We start from the raw sequence: 15,664 nt of genomic DNA, 5'->3' as shown, positions 1-15,664 counted from the left end.
CTGAGACTGGGTCCCTGAGCCAGAGCCAGCCCCAGTCACCATGCTGGGGACCAGAGCGTGGGGCGCAGCTTCAGATCCACCCCACGTTGTGCCTTTGCAGAAGCGCAACACAGCAGGATTCTTAAATTCTTTATTAGAGATATTTTAAAAAGGCTTTTAAGTATTTTTTTCCTTCCCCCACACCACCAAATGAAATAATTGCATAATTAGTAATAAATTTGTTCCTCCACTAAGTGTGGATTTTTTTAGGGTGTGTTAAAAATTTATCACGCTTCCTTCCCCTGACCCCTTTCTTCCACTCGAGTACCCGACTGGTATTAATGCATTTTTTAACCTAAACTCCCTCCTCCTTTTAACCAGACAGGTCATTAATAAAATGTTCTCCAAGAGCCTGAGCTTTTTAAAGTTGTATATCTCCAGATAGATGGCTTGGGTGAGTTGAACACTGCTGCATTAAGTCTCTGTGATAAAATATTTATTCACCATTAGAAAATTTTTTTTTTTTTCTTTCGGACTGTTTGTGAAGTGTCTTGCTCTTTCCTTGAGGCGGAGGGGGAGGGGAAGGCCCCAGAATGAGGTCTGCAGATGAAGTCATTTCTCAATTCCGGCATCTCTTTCGGTTTCTTGCTTGCCTTCCTCCCATTTGTCGGTTTCGCCGTCCAGTGGGGGCCGGGAGGATGCAGGGGCATTGGGAAATGGTCTCCTGCCAGTCTCCATGCCCTGGGGGCCCTGGAGAGGGAGGCGATGAGGCTTGTGGAATGAAAAATTCACTACTGTCCCCTCTCTTGGCTTTATTGTTCTTGCGGGTTTATGGCTCTGATGGAGCTGATCTGAAGACATTAACGTCCAGATCCTTTTAATAATCGTCAACATTATCCTCATAGCCTCTATTTATTGATTGTGTACTATGGGCTAAGAGCTGTGCTCAGTTGTGTGTATATATTATATGTGTACATATGTGTGTATATATTTAGTATTTCTAATAATTATAAAATTGAGCAAGGGAGGTTTGTAGTACTCATTGATGGATAAGAGAAGTGACTTGTCCAAGTTTTCTCCTTTCCTTCATCTATCCATCTGTCCAACCATCCATCCATTTACTCATTCACTCACAGATACTTCTTGAGAGTCTACCATGAGCCAAGGTACTTGGCCAGGAGTTGGGGAGTTAACTGTGAGCACACAGATAAGCCACTGCCCTCACAAAGCTTGTCATAAGTAAACAAACAGCAGAGTAAGGTCATCACAGGCCTTGGCCAGGGCTAACAAGAGAAGTCAGGTGTTGAGGAAAGGAGCTCATGGCCTGAACCTCCCATATTGGCCAACTCCAGGAGGGCTGGGGGCCTGACCCTGGACCGGAGGCTGCCATCATAGTGAGCCTTCACTTTTGGAATGGATTTAGGTGTGGGAAATAGTCCCAGCTCCACAGACACCCAGGTACTGTTTGTGAAATAGCCCCAGTTGCCAAGCCTGTAAATCACTAGTGGGCTTTTTTTTTCCAGCCGGGTTTGTGTTTCCACATTACATGGGCACTATGAATGTGATTTTTTGAGGTTGCATCATGTTGCCAGACTCGAATCCCACTGCCTGCTCGATAGCTCCACTCAGGTGTCTAATTTGTGTCTCAGACCACACATCCAACCAGGAGCTCTGGGCTTCAACCCCCAAACCTGCTCCTTTACCATCTCAGGCCATGGCACTGCTGTGCACCCAGCTGCTCCAGGCAGGGGAGCCTCAGTGCTGTCCTGGGTTCCTTCCTTCGCTCCACCCCTGCTCCCCTCTCCCAGCAGCTCTGTCATTCTGCTCCAAACAGGTCTCGAACAGGTTGGGCTCTCCTTGCCTCCCTTCCTGCCTGGGCAGCTGTGGGAGCCCCTGCTGGGCTCCTTGCTCCTCTCATTTCCACCCTCCACAACTGCAGCTAGAACGTTCCACTCAAATTGAGTCACGCCACTCCCCTGCCTAGGCCTTCTGGTAGCTTTTCACTGCAGCCAGAATTAAGAGCCCCAGTCCTGGCCCTGACCCATCCCCTCTTCTGACCATCTGGAGTCCGCCTTTGTGCCCCAGCTGCACTGACTTCACTCTGCTTGGTGGACTGGCTGAGCTTGTTCCTGTCACAGGGCCTTTGCATGCCCTGTCTCCTGGGCCTCGGGTCAGGTCTTGGGTGTGGTCACCTCTGCCTTGTTGCCGGGAGTTTGCAGCCTCACGCCTGCCTCCCCATCCTTCCAGGAAGCAGAGAGAGGCCTGAAGACCCGGGAATCCTCCACTGGCTCTGCCCCGTCACCCTGTTTCAATCCTCTGCCTGGTGTTTACATCCCTTGTTTCTGTTTTTGTTTCCTGTATCTCCTCTCTACGCCTCTGTGTCTAATACAGTAGCCGTTATTACAATGAAAGAAAATAACACATTCAGTCCATCAGTGCCACTAGCTATATTTCCAGTGCTCGGAAGCCACATATGGCTGATGGCTGTCAAATTGGACAGCATGGTAGGGAACATGTCCATCATCAAAGAAAACTCTAGAGTGTCTGCTCCTTATGACAGGACTCTGTGTACATGGTCCCAGCTGTGCCCCCAGCACCGAGTGTGGTGTCTGCCATGCAGTAGGCATCTGGGAGGTAAATGGATTGCTGATGGGATGGCATACTGTGTTAGGCAATGCTGGGTGTACCCTGAGTCGGTAACCTGCCTTTTGGGGTGAGAGAGCCACACCATTTCTCTCCATGCCTACACTGCAGAGGAAGCACATACACCCACATGTATGGAGTTGAAGTGTCACGCCCAAGGAGGGAGAGGTGATGGAAGCACTGGGCGGTGGTGAGCCGTAGACCTCAACTCTACCCCACCCTGCACTCACCAGCTGGGGGCCTCCTTGAGCCTTAACATCCGTGCCTGGAAAATGGGGCCAGCATTTGTGTCTTGCGTACGTCTTGGCTATTGCAAGGCTTCTGTCAGATGAGAGCAGGTATACGAGTGCTTTGGAAACTCCAAAGCTGTATTTTTTCAAGTGTGATCCATGGACCAGAAGCAGCAGAAAGTGGGAACTTTCTGGAATGCAGCCTAAGCCTCTCCCAGAAGGCAGCAGGATTAGGGCAAGAAGGAGACAGCCCTTTAGAAAGGCAGGTGCCCAGTGAAGCCCAAGGAAGTATGGTAGAGCCGTACACCCTGTGTGTGACATGGTGGGGGGTCTGTCCCTGAGCTGGCAGCCTATACTCCATGCCTCTTAGCCCCCTCAGAGAGCCTCCTGCCCCCTGCACTCCCAGCCTCTCCTTTGTGCCCATTCCCGTTGCTGAGAATTGTTGGCAACAGTGCAGCAGCAGTGATGACAGCGATAGCACCCATTGTGCCATGTGTGGGCACAGGGTTGTTTTACGTTCATTCATTTAACCCAGTGGAGAGTATTTGTGTTCTAAACATCAAAAAGGGACAGTAAAAATATGATCCTATAGGACTGCCATTGTATACATGGTCTGTTGTTGACCGAAAGGTCATTATGTGACATGTGACTGTATTATCCTTGTCCCCTTTTACAAGTGAGGACACCATGGCCCAGAGGAGTTTAGGACAGGCCCCGGGTCACGTAGCAGGAGAGTGGCAGAGCCGAGGTGTGAGCCCCGCGCCTGGCTCTGGAGCCCTGTTCTCGGCCCCTGTGCTGGGCAGCCCACACCTGGCGCCTTCTCTGTCAGGAGCAGGGGACTGCCCCCAGGCCTCCCTGACATTGCCATTCTTGCTCAAATGAAGAGACAGCACTGAGGGGAGAGCTAAGAGGAGTGAATCTGGGCTGGCATCGGAAACACGCTCTTCCCACCAGCGAGCTTTCTGCTTCACTCTTGGGCCCAGGGCCTGCAGGGTGTGCTGTGACCTCATCTGAAGCATCCACACCGGCAGACCCACCTGGATGCCTCTCGAGCCCTACCCGGCCCTTATGCCTTCCATCTGCACCAACACCGTTGAGAAGCTTGCACCTCCCCAGTCTTCCCTGGTTTTGCTTGTAGCTGGCCAGCTGGATCCCTGCTTGGGTTGCCCTTGGACAACCCTTTGTGCCAGATGACCTGGCCGCCGTGTATTGAGAGCGCACATAGATCAGGCACTGTGCCTGTGGTGTTCCCCCAATGCATCCGCATGGCAGCCCCATTTTACACAGGAGGAAACTGAGGCTGGTTAGGGGAGTGCCCAGCTGGAGGACCCCACGGCCACACCCCAGGCAGGTTAGCCCTCAAAGCCCCAGCTCTTACCCACCCCACCGTCCAGCTTCTTGCTGGTTTCAGGGGAGGAGCCCGCTGTGCCATGCCCTCACCTCGTGGTGGCGCCCAGAGCCCATGCCGTCTCCCCAGGAGGGCACTGCTCAGCCACCCTCTCTCTCTGCAGGCCAGAAACACTTATGTGTCACCAGCCTCCTGATCTGCCAGGGTCTGCTCTGGGTGGGCACTGACCAGGGTGTCATCGTCCTGCTGCCTGTGCCTCGGCTGGAGGGCATCCCTAAGATCACAGGTGAGGCTTTGGGAGCTGGTGTTGGCAGGACCTGGTGGTCAGCTACGGCTGGCCGGTGGGGCTCGGCAGGGAGGGTGTATTATGCCCTCATCGGTATGGGGATGGGGTTCCAGTCTCCAGCTTCCTCTCATCTCAGGTGGCATGGTGGCCAGTAGAACTGAATCGTCCCAGCCCCATAGTCTCCCACCTTTCTGAGTCTCAGTTTCCTAATCTGGCAGATGAACACAAGAGTGGCTTGGGGCCTGGCTGAGACACCTGCCTAATGGCAGGGGCCCCACTGGCCCTTTCTGCTCCTTCCCATAGCAGTTTCAAGATGTCCAGGCTCCAGAGAGAGAAATAACTAAGCGCTTCTGGGGCCAGGCCCAGCCTCCTCGTGGGGTCCCTGTGCAAATGAATGTGTTCGCATAGATCAGGCGAAGGTCTGCTCTGATCTCTGCCACTGGGCCCAGGAGAACAAGGACAGGATTAGAGAAGCCCCCCACACTTGGATGCCTGGAGCCCCGGGGCCCCTTCTGCCTCTGCCCTGAGAATGATGACTGTGGTCTCTTTCAGCAAGGGAGCAGGGCCGATCGGAAGCCCTGGGGGTGGGCTGGCTCCCTGCGCAGACCTCAAGTCCTTCTGCTAAAGAAGAGTTGCTTTGGCTGGGCACAGTGACTCACACCTGTAATCCTAGCACTTTGGGAGGCTGAGGTGGGTGGATTGCCTGAGCTCAGGAGTTTGAGACCAGCCTGAGCAACATAGTGAAACCCCGTCTCTACCTAAAAAAAAAAAAAAAAAAAAGCTGGGCGTGGCAGCATACGCCTGTAATCCTAGTTACTTGGGAGGCTGAGGCAAGAGAATTTCTTGAACTTGGGACGTGGTTGCAGTGAGCAGAGATTGTGCCATTGCACTCCAGCCTGGGGGACAGAGTGAGACTCCATCAAAAGCTTCTAAATTCTGAGATTTTCTATTTTCAAGGTCTCATCAAATAGGGCATTTTGTCCATCCAAATAGGGCATTTTGTCCATCCAAAAGGCATTTGTGGAGGGTCTATTTCCAGGTGAAATCCTGGGATGTAGGGATGAATCAGGCAGAGAGAGACCCTGCTCTCAACAAGCTGATGGTCTCCTGGGTGTCATCATAGCTCGGGTGACAGGTGCTGGGATGAGGGTGCTCCGCGGGCTGGGGACACAGAGACTGGGACGGGCAGCTCCCCATGCATGAATTCAGGAGGGATTCACAGTGAGGAGCTTGAGCTGGGCCTTGCAGAAAGAGTTGCAGAATCAGGTAGACGGGAAAGGATTTCTAGGTAGAGGCAGCCTCTTGGCAAAGGCTCAGAGAGGAGGAAATTCTTGGAATTTCACACTGAGGCTCCCCCGTGTGGTGTATAAGGTGGTTCCTGTTCCGCTCCCCTGAGGAAGTTGTGCAGGAGCACGGGATAGCCAGACCCGTGGCCTTCGGGGGAGGTGCCAACATAGAAGAAGTGACCACCCCCCCCCCGCCAAATACCCACACAGAGAGTTCTCCAGGAGAGAGACTCAGGCGCCTCCCTTAATGCGCTGGGCCTTTGGGCCCCTTTCTCTCTCGCCCCATTTTCTGCAGGGAAAGGCATGGTCTCACTCAACGGGCACTGTGGGCCTGTGGCCTTCCTGGCTGTGGCTACCAGCATCCTGGCCCCCGACATCCTGCGGAGTGACCAGGAGGAGGCTGAGGGGCCCCGGGCTGAGGAGGACAAGCCAGACGGGCAGGCACACGAGCCCGTGCCCGACAGCCACGTGGGCCGAGAGCTGACCCGAAAGAAGGGCATCCTCTTGCAGTACCGCCTGCGCTCCACCGCGCACCTCCCGGGCCCGCTGCTCTCCATGCGGGAGCCGGTGCCTGCTGACGGCGCGGCCCTGGAGCACAGCGAGGAAGACGGCTCCATTTACGAGATGGCCGACGACCCCGACGTCTGGGTGCGCAGCCGGCCCTGCGCCCGCGACGCCCACCGCAAGGAGATTTGCTCCGTGGCCATCATCTCCGGTGGGCAGGGCTACCGCAACTTCGGCAGCGCACTGGGCAGCAGTGGGAGGCCGGCCCCGTGTGGGGAGACCAACAGCACCCTCCTCATCTGGCAGGTGCCCTTGATGCTATAGCCCCTCCCGTCTCCCCTCAGAGGGCACAGCTGCAGGCCTGACCGAGGCTACAACCGGCTCTTGTGCTCTAGAGACCTGCACGGGATGTGTGGTTGGGCCTGGACTCTCCAGAAACTACTTGGGCAGAGCAAAGGAAAACCTCTTCTTTTTAAAAAAAATTTTCAGAGTGTTTTGGGGAGAAGTTTTAGGGCTTGGGGAGAGGGAGGACACATCTGGAGGAAATGGCCTTCTTTTTAAAAGCAAAAAACACAAAACCTCACAACTGCCTGGCAAGCCCAGTATCACTTGTTTGGGCCCTAGCGGGGCTCCAAGGCAGCCACACATCCCTCCTGGAAGGGTGTGTGCATGTGAGTGTGTGCGAGTGTGTGGGCTGGTGTGTGAATATCTATAAATACGTATATATGGTGTATATTATATGTGTATAAATAAAGTCTGTACATATTGGAGCTCTGGGAGATGCTGGAATAAAAGACAAGAGTTACATCCGGACTTGGATTGAGGTTTTGTTGTGGTTTTTTAAAGACATGATGGGAAAGAGACAGAGACAGCAGCTATTGGTAGAGAGGGGTTATTCAGGACCCAGGAGCAACTCTTAGGCTTGGCCGGAGGGTGGAGCTGCTGCGGGAATTGGCTCTAGAACCTCACAGTCCAATCTGGTTGCCATTTACCACAGGTGGCTAATTAATTTTCACATTAATGAAAATGAAATCAAACATTCAATCTCTCAGTCACCGTAGCCACATTTCAGATGTGGCTTGAGTGGTGAGTGGTGAAGGATGAGGTGGCACAGATATGACCATTTCTGCTGTAGAAGAAAGCTCACTTCTGCTCCAGAAGGAGCTCTGGGAGCTTCTTTTCTGAATATGTTTTGGAAAAAAGACGGGTTCCCCCCAGCTCTGGAGTAGCATGGGGGCGGAAGGCCGTGGTGTCTCACAGTGCAAGCCAGCAGGGAGGGGAAGATGAGGGGCGTCTCTGCAAACTGGCAGCCATGTCCCAGGACTTGGGGTCAGAGGGAGGACTGGGTGGGCTTCAGGTGAGGTCTGTTAGCAGCAGGAGCAGAGCCTAGACTGCAGGTGGGATGGGCAGGTGGGGCTGCCTCTGGCCCTGGCTCCTCTCTTCTGACTCAGTTCATCCTTAGATTTCTAGAGCTGCCTGCAGGAAAGAAAGTCGAAATCAAAAGCCACCACCCAAAAGGGAAGTGTTTCCTCCATCTTCCCACCCTCTGCCTGTCTGTCGTCTGTCTACCCACCACCCACCAGTACTTGCATTGAGCTCTTTCCACTGAAGTGCTGGGAACGCAGTGGAAAAACTACCAAGGAGTGGACCTTCCAGCCGGGTTCTAACCTCCTGATAGATTCTCGCCCACTAGAGAAGTCATTCATTACTCATTTTGCAAACCCCTCGAGTTCCTGCTATTTGCCGGGCACTGTGCTATGTGGGCAAGACTGCAGCTCTCCATGCCCACAGGAAGTGCATGATGTAGCGGGGAGGGCAGGCGTAAATACCCGCGAGTGAAGGCTTGAGGAGATCGAGGGTGCTGCGGAGGAGGAAGGGGGAGGGAGGAGCAGCCCGTGCTCAGGTGGAGGGTAGACAGAAGTTGGCTATGCCCAGAAGGAGGTAGCCAGTGTGGGTCCCCGGGAAAGGGAGAAAGGAAGCTGGTCCAGAGGAACCAGTACACCTGAAGGTCCCACACTGACTATGGCTCAGACGATTCCACCTCCTTTGGGCCTCAGGATCCCATTTTGTATCAAAAGAACCATCACTGCCCTGTCTACCTCTCTTGGAAGAGAATAAAGTGCCCTGGTTCCATTTTTGTTGTACAAGTGGGTTATTGAACAAATACTCTGTCTGAATGGGCCTCCCAAGAGGTGTGTTTATCCCATCAATCAAATGTCAACCAAGACTTCCTGAGACAGAGACCAGTGAGGCCAGGCTGCCTGGTACAAGGAGTGAGCCTGGACTGTAGGGTCTGGCCGGCCCGCGTTCAAGTCCAGTCCCACCAAAATGCAGCTGTGTGGCTCCCAGCACGTCCCTCTGTTTCCTTATCTCTAGAATGGAGGGGGTGATGTGTCGCAGAGTTCCAGGTACCAACACCACAGAAAGCATCTGGAAGAGCCCTCCAGTGGCGTTTTTGGTGATGGTTCCTTATATCCTCGCTCCAAACGGTTTGAGGCTGGTGGTTCTTTTTTTTTTTTGAGACGGAGTCTCGCTCTGTTGCCCAGGCTGGAGTGCAGTGGCTGGATCTTAGCTCACTGCAAGCTCCGCCTCCCGGGTTTATGCCATTCTCCTGCCTCAGCCTCCTGAGTAGCTGGGACTACAGGTGCCCACCACCTCGCCTGGCTAGTTTTTTGTATTTTTTTTTCAGTAGAGACGGGGTTTCACCGTGTTAGCCAGGATGGTCTCGATCTCCTGACCTCGTGATCCGCCCATCTCGGCCTCCCAAAGTGCTGGGATTACAGGCTTGAGCCACCGCGCCCGGCCAAGGCTGGTGGTTCTTATTGAGGAGTTTCCTCTTTGGTGCTGGAGCTGGCATCTGGGATCTCCATGGGCCTGTTAGATTCTAGACCTACAGATCACTCGGCTAAAAGGGACCTGGGAGATCGAATGGTGCCCGTTAAATCCCGTCACGGAGAAAACAACTGACTTTGCTACTTCAGTGAAATTATCACATTAGTCACCAGCTCATCTCCCGTGCCTCCGACAACAGAGCAAGGGAGGGTCGGGGCGCTGCGAACGGCTCCCGAGACCCACTGAGGACGTGCCTCGCATGTGAGCGGAGGCCTGGCCTTAGATATTGATAAAGTAATAATACCCAGAGTGTTCCGGGTGCCTGAACTCCTTTCTTCGTTACAACTATTCTCTGAGGCTGCTTTTGTTTGCCTCGTTTTGTAGGTGAGGGGTCTGAAGTTCAGGGAATTTAAGCAACCTGCCTAGGAAGCCTCAGAGCCTAAAAGTCAGGCCTGAGACTGTAGTCTGTCTGCCACCAAGGTGGCTCTTAGCCATCAGACTACTCGCCCCCCAGAGCAAAAGCTTGGAGACAAACAGCGCAGAGTTGCTACTGTGCTCTCCCCACTTAGCAGCTGGGGTACATCAGGCAAGTGCCTTAATCTGGGTCTCAGGGAGTCCCTGCCATGGGAACGGACCATCATTCATTCGGTATTCACGGAACGCCGATTACGTTTTCAAGTCATCGCCCGGACCCGTTTTCAAGTAGACACTGGGTAGGGTGTAGTGAAAAAGGCAAATCCCATACACAACAGCTCTCCATTCTACTGGTGGGGGCGGGAGGGAACAGACCAGGAGAAAAACATGTCAGATGATATTTGAGCTCTGGAGAAACATAACAGAGAAGGGGGATGGGGAGTGCTGGGGAGGGGGCTCATGATATCAAAAAGGGTGGTCAGGAGGCCTCACTGAGGAGGTGACCTCCGAGCTAAGACCTGAAGGCGGAGCAGGCATCGGGTGGGAGAGCATTTCGGGCTAAGGGCAAGTGCAGGTGCAAAGCGCGGAGGCAGGAGTGTGGCTGGAGCAGGGCCGGGCTGGGGAGGGGAGGCAGTGGGCAGTGGGAAGTCACTGGAGGGTTTCGAGCAGAAGAGAGACACCATCTGTCTGATATTTTCAAACAATCACGTTTGGCTGCTAAATTAAGAATAATCTGTGGAGGTGGGGACACCAGTGTGGGAGCCAGGAGCCCTCCTGTTGAGCGCTGTTGCAGTCAGCCAGGCTCGAGAGGCAGGGGCAGCAATGGAGAGTGGTCAGCTTCAGGGTGGATTCTGTTGTCCTAGAGCCCACTGGGTTTGCAGATAGATGGGCTGGGAAGGAAAGAGAGGAGTCAAGCATGTCCCCGGGGTCTGGCCTGGCGACAGGAAGGTCAGAGCTGCCAGCTTCCCTGGCAGGGTAGCTGTGAGGGGCAGCTTTTCTGCAGGAAGAGCGGGAATGGGGTTTGGACGGGCTACATTTAAGTTGCCTTTGGGCATCCGAGTGGAGACATAGGGAGGACAGTTGACTGTGTGAATTTGGAGTCAGCAGAGAGGTCCATACCAGGGGTGCCTGAGCCTGGGTGCAGCCTCCAAGGGAGCAGAGTGGACGGAGGAGGTGTGAGGACAGATTCCAGAGAAGGCCAGTGTAGGGAGGTCCAGGAGCTGATCAGGAAGCAGGGGGGAGGCTGAGATGCCAGGATGAAGGTGGAAGACTGAGAGGGCAGGGCGAGGGTTGGAAGGGGAGGGGTGATCTGTGCGGAATGCTGCTGAGGCTAAGGAGGAGCCTGAGGCCTACCTCGAATTTAGCCACAGGAGAGGTATGTGGGCAGAAGTGGTGGTGGGGAAGCCTGAGGATGAGGAAGGAGGGTCTGGGAGAGGAGCACATGAGCAGTGGGGTCCTGGGTGGTTCTCAGGCCCCAGTGATTGGGTGGAGGGAAGGAGGGGCCATGACAGATGCCCCAGCCATGCAAGCCACAGCTCAGAGGCCCCGGAGTTTATCGGTTCATGGGCCTTCATCCCCTTGCCCTTCCCCAAGGGGGAAAACTACTTTCTCCACCCCTGGTGAGCAGGCTGAGGCTGCAGACAAGCCCAGTTCTCAGGAGGCAGCTGTGAGCCAGGCCGGTCTCCCACCAGGAATCCTGCACAGCGGCTGGTTGAGAATCTCTGGCTAGTGACAGGTTGCCCCAACCCCACCCCGGGGGAAAGCTAGCCTGCCAGGCTGGGTTACTGCCAGACGCCTCTGTCTCTGCGCTCAGGCCTGGGGAGGTCAGGGCCTGATACCCCCATCTCTCAGAGGGAGGTGGGAATTGTTCCCTGGGCACTTCTGGCCCCAAGCTATGGACTCCAAAGGTGGGAGGGAAGCAGAGGCCGTCCTCATCCAGCATCTGAGCAGTCCCCCGCCTTGGAGCCCGACTGCCTGCGGTGGGGGGAGACCTGCAGTTGGGATACAGAATGACCCTCTCACTGCGTTCCAATAACGGACCTTACTGTAGTTTGGACATCTCATAGCAGAAAACTCTAATTCTATTTTTTTTTTTTTTTTTTTTTTTTTGAGACGGAGTCTCACTCTTGCCCAGGCTGGAGTGCAGTGGCACCGTCTCGGCTCCCTGCAACCTCCTCCTCCCAGGTTCAAGCGATTCTCCTGCCTCAGCCTCCCAAGTAGCTGGGATTACAGGTGCCCGCCACTATGCCTGGTTAATTTTTATATTTTTAGTAGAGACGGGGTTTTTCCATGTTGGCCAGGCTGGTCTTGAACTCCTGACCTCAGGTGATCAACCCACCTCAGCCTCTTAAAGTGCTGGGATTACAGGCGTGAGCCACCGTGCCCGGCCTCTAATTCTTAATTAAATGTGACATAGTCATTTCCGCTGGGGCTTAAGCTGCTTCTTGGGGCTAACACAGTCTATCTGGGGTGAATTGATAGTCTTTTAGGCCCATCTCCTTCCCTTTCTGTCCCCCGCCTGGCATATGAACCCAGGGGACGCTAATAGGATGCAGTGGTGGTGACCAGGGTGCAGGTGTCTGCACAGTGGCAGGGGCGTTGGGGGTGTCCCTACTCTCTGTTCTGGCTTCTTTTGGTCTCCATGCCCCTACATCCCCTGCCATGGTGGGCCGTCCCATCCTTGGTGTCAGGCTGGCATTATCGGTGCTGCCTGTCTCTGGTCTTGGGCACCTCACCTTCTGTATGCCCCAACCCTGTCTCAGTCTCCCTTAGCCCTTCCACACCCTCACCAGCCTCCACCCCCAGGACACTCACAGACCTGTGTACCTCAGACCCCTCCCCTGCCCTGCTCTCCCCACCCTGAGGGGTATGTCAGGGATCAGACCCCTGCCCGCGGGCTCTCGTGCTCGCTTCAACCTTTCTGATGGACTCCTAGAAGCCAGGTGAGTTCAACCTCAGGCAGGTCCCTCCAGTCCATCCTGTTGCTGCCTTGCTGCTTACAAAGGGATTTCCTAAAGGGAAAGCTGCCCTTCGGCCTGTGGGAGCTGTGTGCTCAGGCGCTGAGCTCTGTTCTTGCTTCGTAAAAGAAAGCAGAGTCTGAGACAAGGATTTTGATTCAGGTTGTTTATTTGGGAGGGGAGACCAGGGAACCCTGATGGGGGCATGAAATGGGGAAGGGAAGGCAGCCAGTGCGGGAGGAGGTATTGAACATGTTACTGAGTGGGTACCTCGGGCCCAAGCCCGCTGAGGGACTCTGGGAGACAGTGTAGAGCTTTCTTCTCCAACCCCCACCAGCTGGGTGCCTGACTGAGCTGCCCCTGGAGGCGTGGGTTCCTGGCAGTTGTGTCTGCTTCCTTGTTAGCCAGAGATGGGACTTAGGTGGAGAGAGCAGGCGTGCTTGCCTGTGCGCTATAGCAAGTGCCCGTAGCAAGCTGTGGCTTTTATCATTTAAAATTTTTTCTACCCCAACAAAGCCAGACTTTCAAGAGGATAGTCTTGCTGTGGACACAAACATGTGGAATTTGGAACCCAAAGCCGGTTGTTTGTTCTAGGTTATATCTCCGTCTCAGCTCGTGCTGTGCTAACAAAATACCACTTGCCAGGCAGCTTCAACAACGAGCATTTATTCTCACAGTTCGGCAGGCTGGAAGTGCAAGAGCAAGGAGCTGGCAGATCCACTGTCCGGGAGGCTCCTCCCAGGTTGCAGGCAGCTGCTTTTTTGCAGTGTCCTCACGTGGCAGAGAGTGTAAGCTCTGGTCCCTCTTTCTTTCCCCCCACTTTTTTTTTTTTTTTTTTTTTTTTGGAGATGGAGTCTTGCTCTATCACCCAGGCTGGAGTGCAGTGGCATGATCTGGGCTCACTGCAACCTTGCCTCTTGGGTTCAAGCAATTCTTCTGTCTCAGCCTCCTGAGTAGCTGGGATTACAGGCGCACACCACCACACCTGGCTAATTTTTGTATTTTTAGTAGAGACAGGGTTTCGCCATGTTGGTCAGGCTGGTCTCGAACTCCTGACCTGAGGTGAGCCGCTCACCTTGGCCTCCTAAAGTGCTGGTGCTGGGATTATAGGTGTGAGCCACTGTGCCCGGCCTCTTTCTTCTTTTTATAAAGGCATGAACCCCATCATGGGGGCTCTACCCTCATGACATAATCACCTCCCAATGGCCCCACCTCCGAATATCATCACATTGGGGTTTAGAACATCAACACATGAACTTTGAGGGGACACAAACGTTAAGGCCATAACACTCTTCCTACCCCCACCCCACAGCATGTGATAAATGGCACTGACTGAGGTGGAGGTTTGGAAACATCAACTCATCAAGATTTATAAGTGATATGGTTAGGGGTTAGGCTTTGTGTCCCCACTCGAATCTCATCTTGAGTTGTAATCCCAGGTGTTTAGGCAGAGACCCTGTGGGAAGTGATTGGATTACGGGGGCAGTTTTCCCCATGCTGTTCTCGTGATAGCGAGTTCTCATGAGATCTGCTGGTTCTTGAGATCAGCTTTCCCTGCTTTTCTTTTTTTTTTTTTTTTTTTGAGATGGAGTTTCACTCTGTTGCCCAGGCTGGAGTGGTGCAGTGGCACGATCTTGGCTCACGGCAACCTCCGCATCCCGGGTTTACGCCATTCTCCTACCTCAGCCTCCTGAGTAGCTGGGACCACAGGCGCCCGCCACCACGCCTGGCTAATTTTTTTGTATTTTTAGTAGAGACGGGGTTTCACCGTGTTAGCCAGGATGGTCTTGATCTCCTGACCTCGTGATCCACCTGCCTTGGCCTCCCAAAGTGCTGGGATTACAGGTGTGAGCCACCGCGCCCGGCCTCCCTGCTCTTAGATGCTCCTGTCTCCTACTACCTTGGAAGAAGGTGCCTGCTTCCCCTTCCGCCATGATTGTAAGTTTCCTGAGGATTCCCCAGCCATGGGGAACTGTAAGTCAATCAAATCTCCTTGATTTATAAATTACCCAGTCTCAGGTATTTCTTTACAGCACTGTGAGAAAGGACTCATACAATAAGGGATAAAAATAAACCTCAGGCTGTGTCTCCAACAAATTGCGCCCCCTACACAACTAAGCACCTTTGCTGTACCTGACATTAGGCTAGAGTTACTAAGGATGTAATAGTGTCCCTGTCCTCTCTGAACATGTAGTCCAATAGGCAGGATGCTGGCGCCAAGGAGAGTCAACCAAGGAAGGCTTCCTGGAGGCAGGGAGGTGTGGCACAGCAGATGTGGGCGTCGGAGCAGATTTGAGTTTGGATCTTGGCTCTGTTACATATTGACTGTGTGGCCTTAAACGAGTGCTACTCCTGGGCTTCTATGCCCTCAGCTGAACAAATGGGCTTTTGAGGGCTTCCTTAAGGGATGGCTGTGAGCACCCAGGGGGCCTCAGGTGTGAGCAGTTTCTACTGTGTCTCCAGGCCCAGCTGCTGCTTCTACAAGCATTATCTCTGGGAATCCTCAAAATTAACCAGAAAGGGAGGCAGATGAAATGAAGCCTCAGAGGATGCAGTGACCTGCTGGAGTGCTCACAGCCTTGGGGGTGAGGGAAGGAGGACTGAGGGAGGCCCTGGGGAGGGCTGGGGCTGGGGCTGGGGCTGGGCCATGCACTGGGGCTGGGGCTGGGGCTGGGGCTGGGGCTGGGCCTTGGGCTGGGGCTGGGAGCTAGAGCTGGGGCCGGGGGAGGGAGGACGGAAGGGATCCTGGGGAGATCTGGTCCTGGGAGGGCTGAGGCTGGGGCTTGAGGCCGTGTTTCAGTCCAAGCTGGCGTGATCTGTTTCTAAACCTGGGCTCAGGAGGAGACTCCAGGCATCACTCCTTGGGGCCAGAACCATGTCAGACTACTGGCCACAAGTCTGTTGCCCTTTCAGAGCGGAACTGGCCCTCCTGCCACCAATATGTTTTGTGTGGCCCCCCAGCTGGCTCCGGTCCTGTGAAAGCCCAGCAGCTTCCCTGCGGTTCCCTGGGGGTAATGGAGCCTCTAAAGCATGCCTTCTGGAGGACCCAGTGCCTGCTTTTTTTTGAGACAGGGTGTTGCTGTGTTGCTCAGGCCCAGAAGATCCTCCCGCTTCAGCCTCCTGAGTAGCTGGGACCACAGGCACACACCACCATGCCTGGCTAGTTTTTCCAATCTTTTGTTGAG

The 15,664-nt window shown here is 54.2% G+C and overlaps 1 protein-coding gene across 24 annotated transcripts in view; it reads left to right on the top strand.

Moving 5' to 3' along the window:
• The window catches only part of ARHGEF10L (Rho guanine nucleotide exchange factor 10 like), a 179,668-nt gene extending 172,579 nt beyond the window's left edge, over positions 1-7,089 (top strand). For all 24 annotated transcript variants that reach the window (XM_077972446.1, XM_077972391.1, XM_077972342.1 and 21 more), the window contains 2 exons: positions 4,364-4,486; positions 6,068-7,089. In XM_077972446.1, coding sequence (XP_077828572.1) covers positions 4,364-4,486; positions 6,068-6,600 — 656 coding nt within the window. In that variant the 3' untranslated portion in view covers positions 6,601-7,089. The remainder of the gene's footprint in view (positions 1-4,363; positions 4,487-6,067) is intronic.
• The last annotated feature ends 8,575 nt before the right edge of the window (positions 7,090-15,664 follow it).

The sequence above is a fragment of the Macaca mulatta genome, chromosome 1 (assembly GCF_049350105.2).
Source record: "Macaca mulatta isolate MMU2019108-1 chromosome 1, T2T-MMU8v2.0, whole genome shotgun sequence".
In the NCBI taxonomy this organism is placed as follows: Eukaryota; Metazoa; Chordata; class Mammalia; order Primates; family Cercopithecidae; genus Macaca; species Macaca mulatta.
Note: the sequence above shows the minus strand (reverse complement) of the source record. Positions and strands in the feature narration are given on the sequence as shown.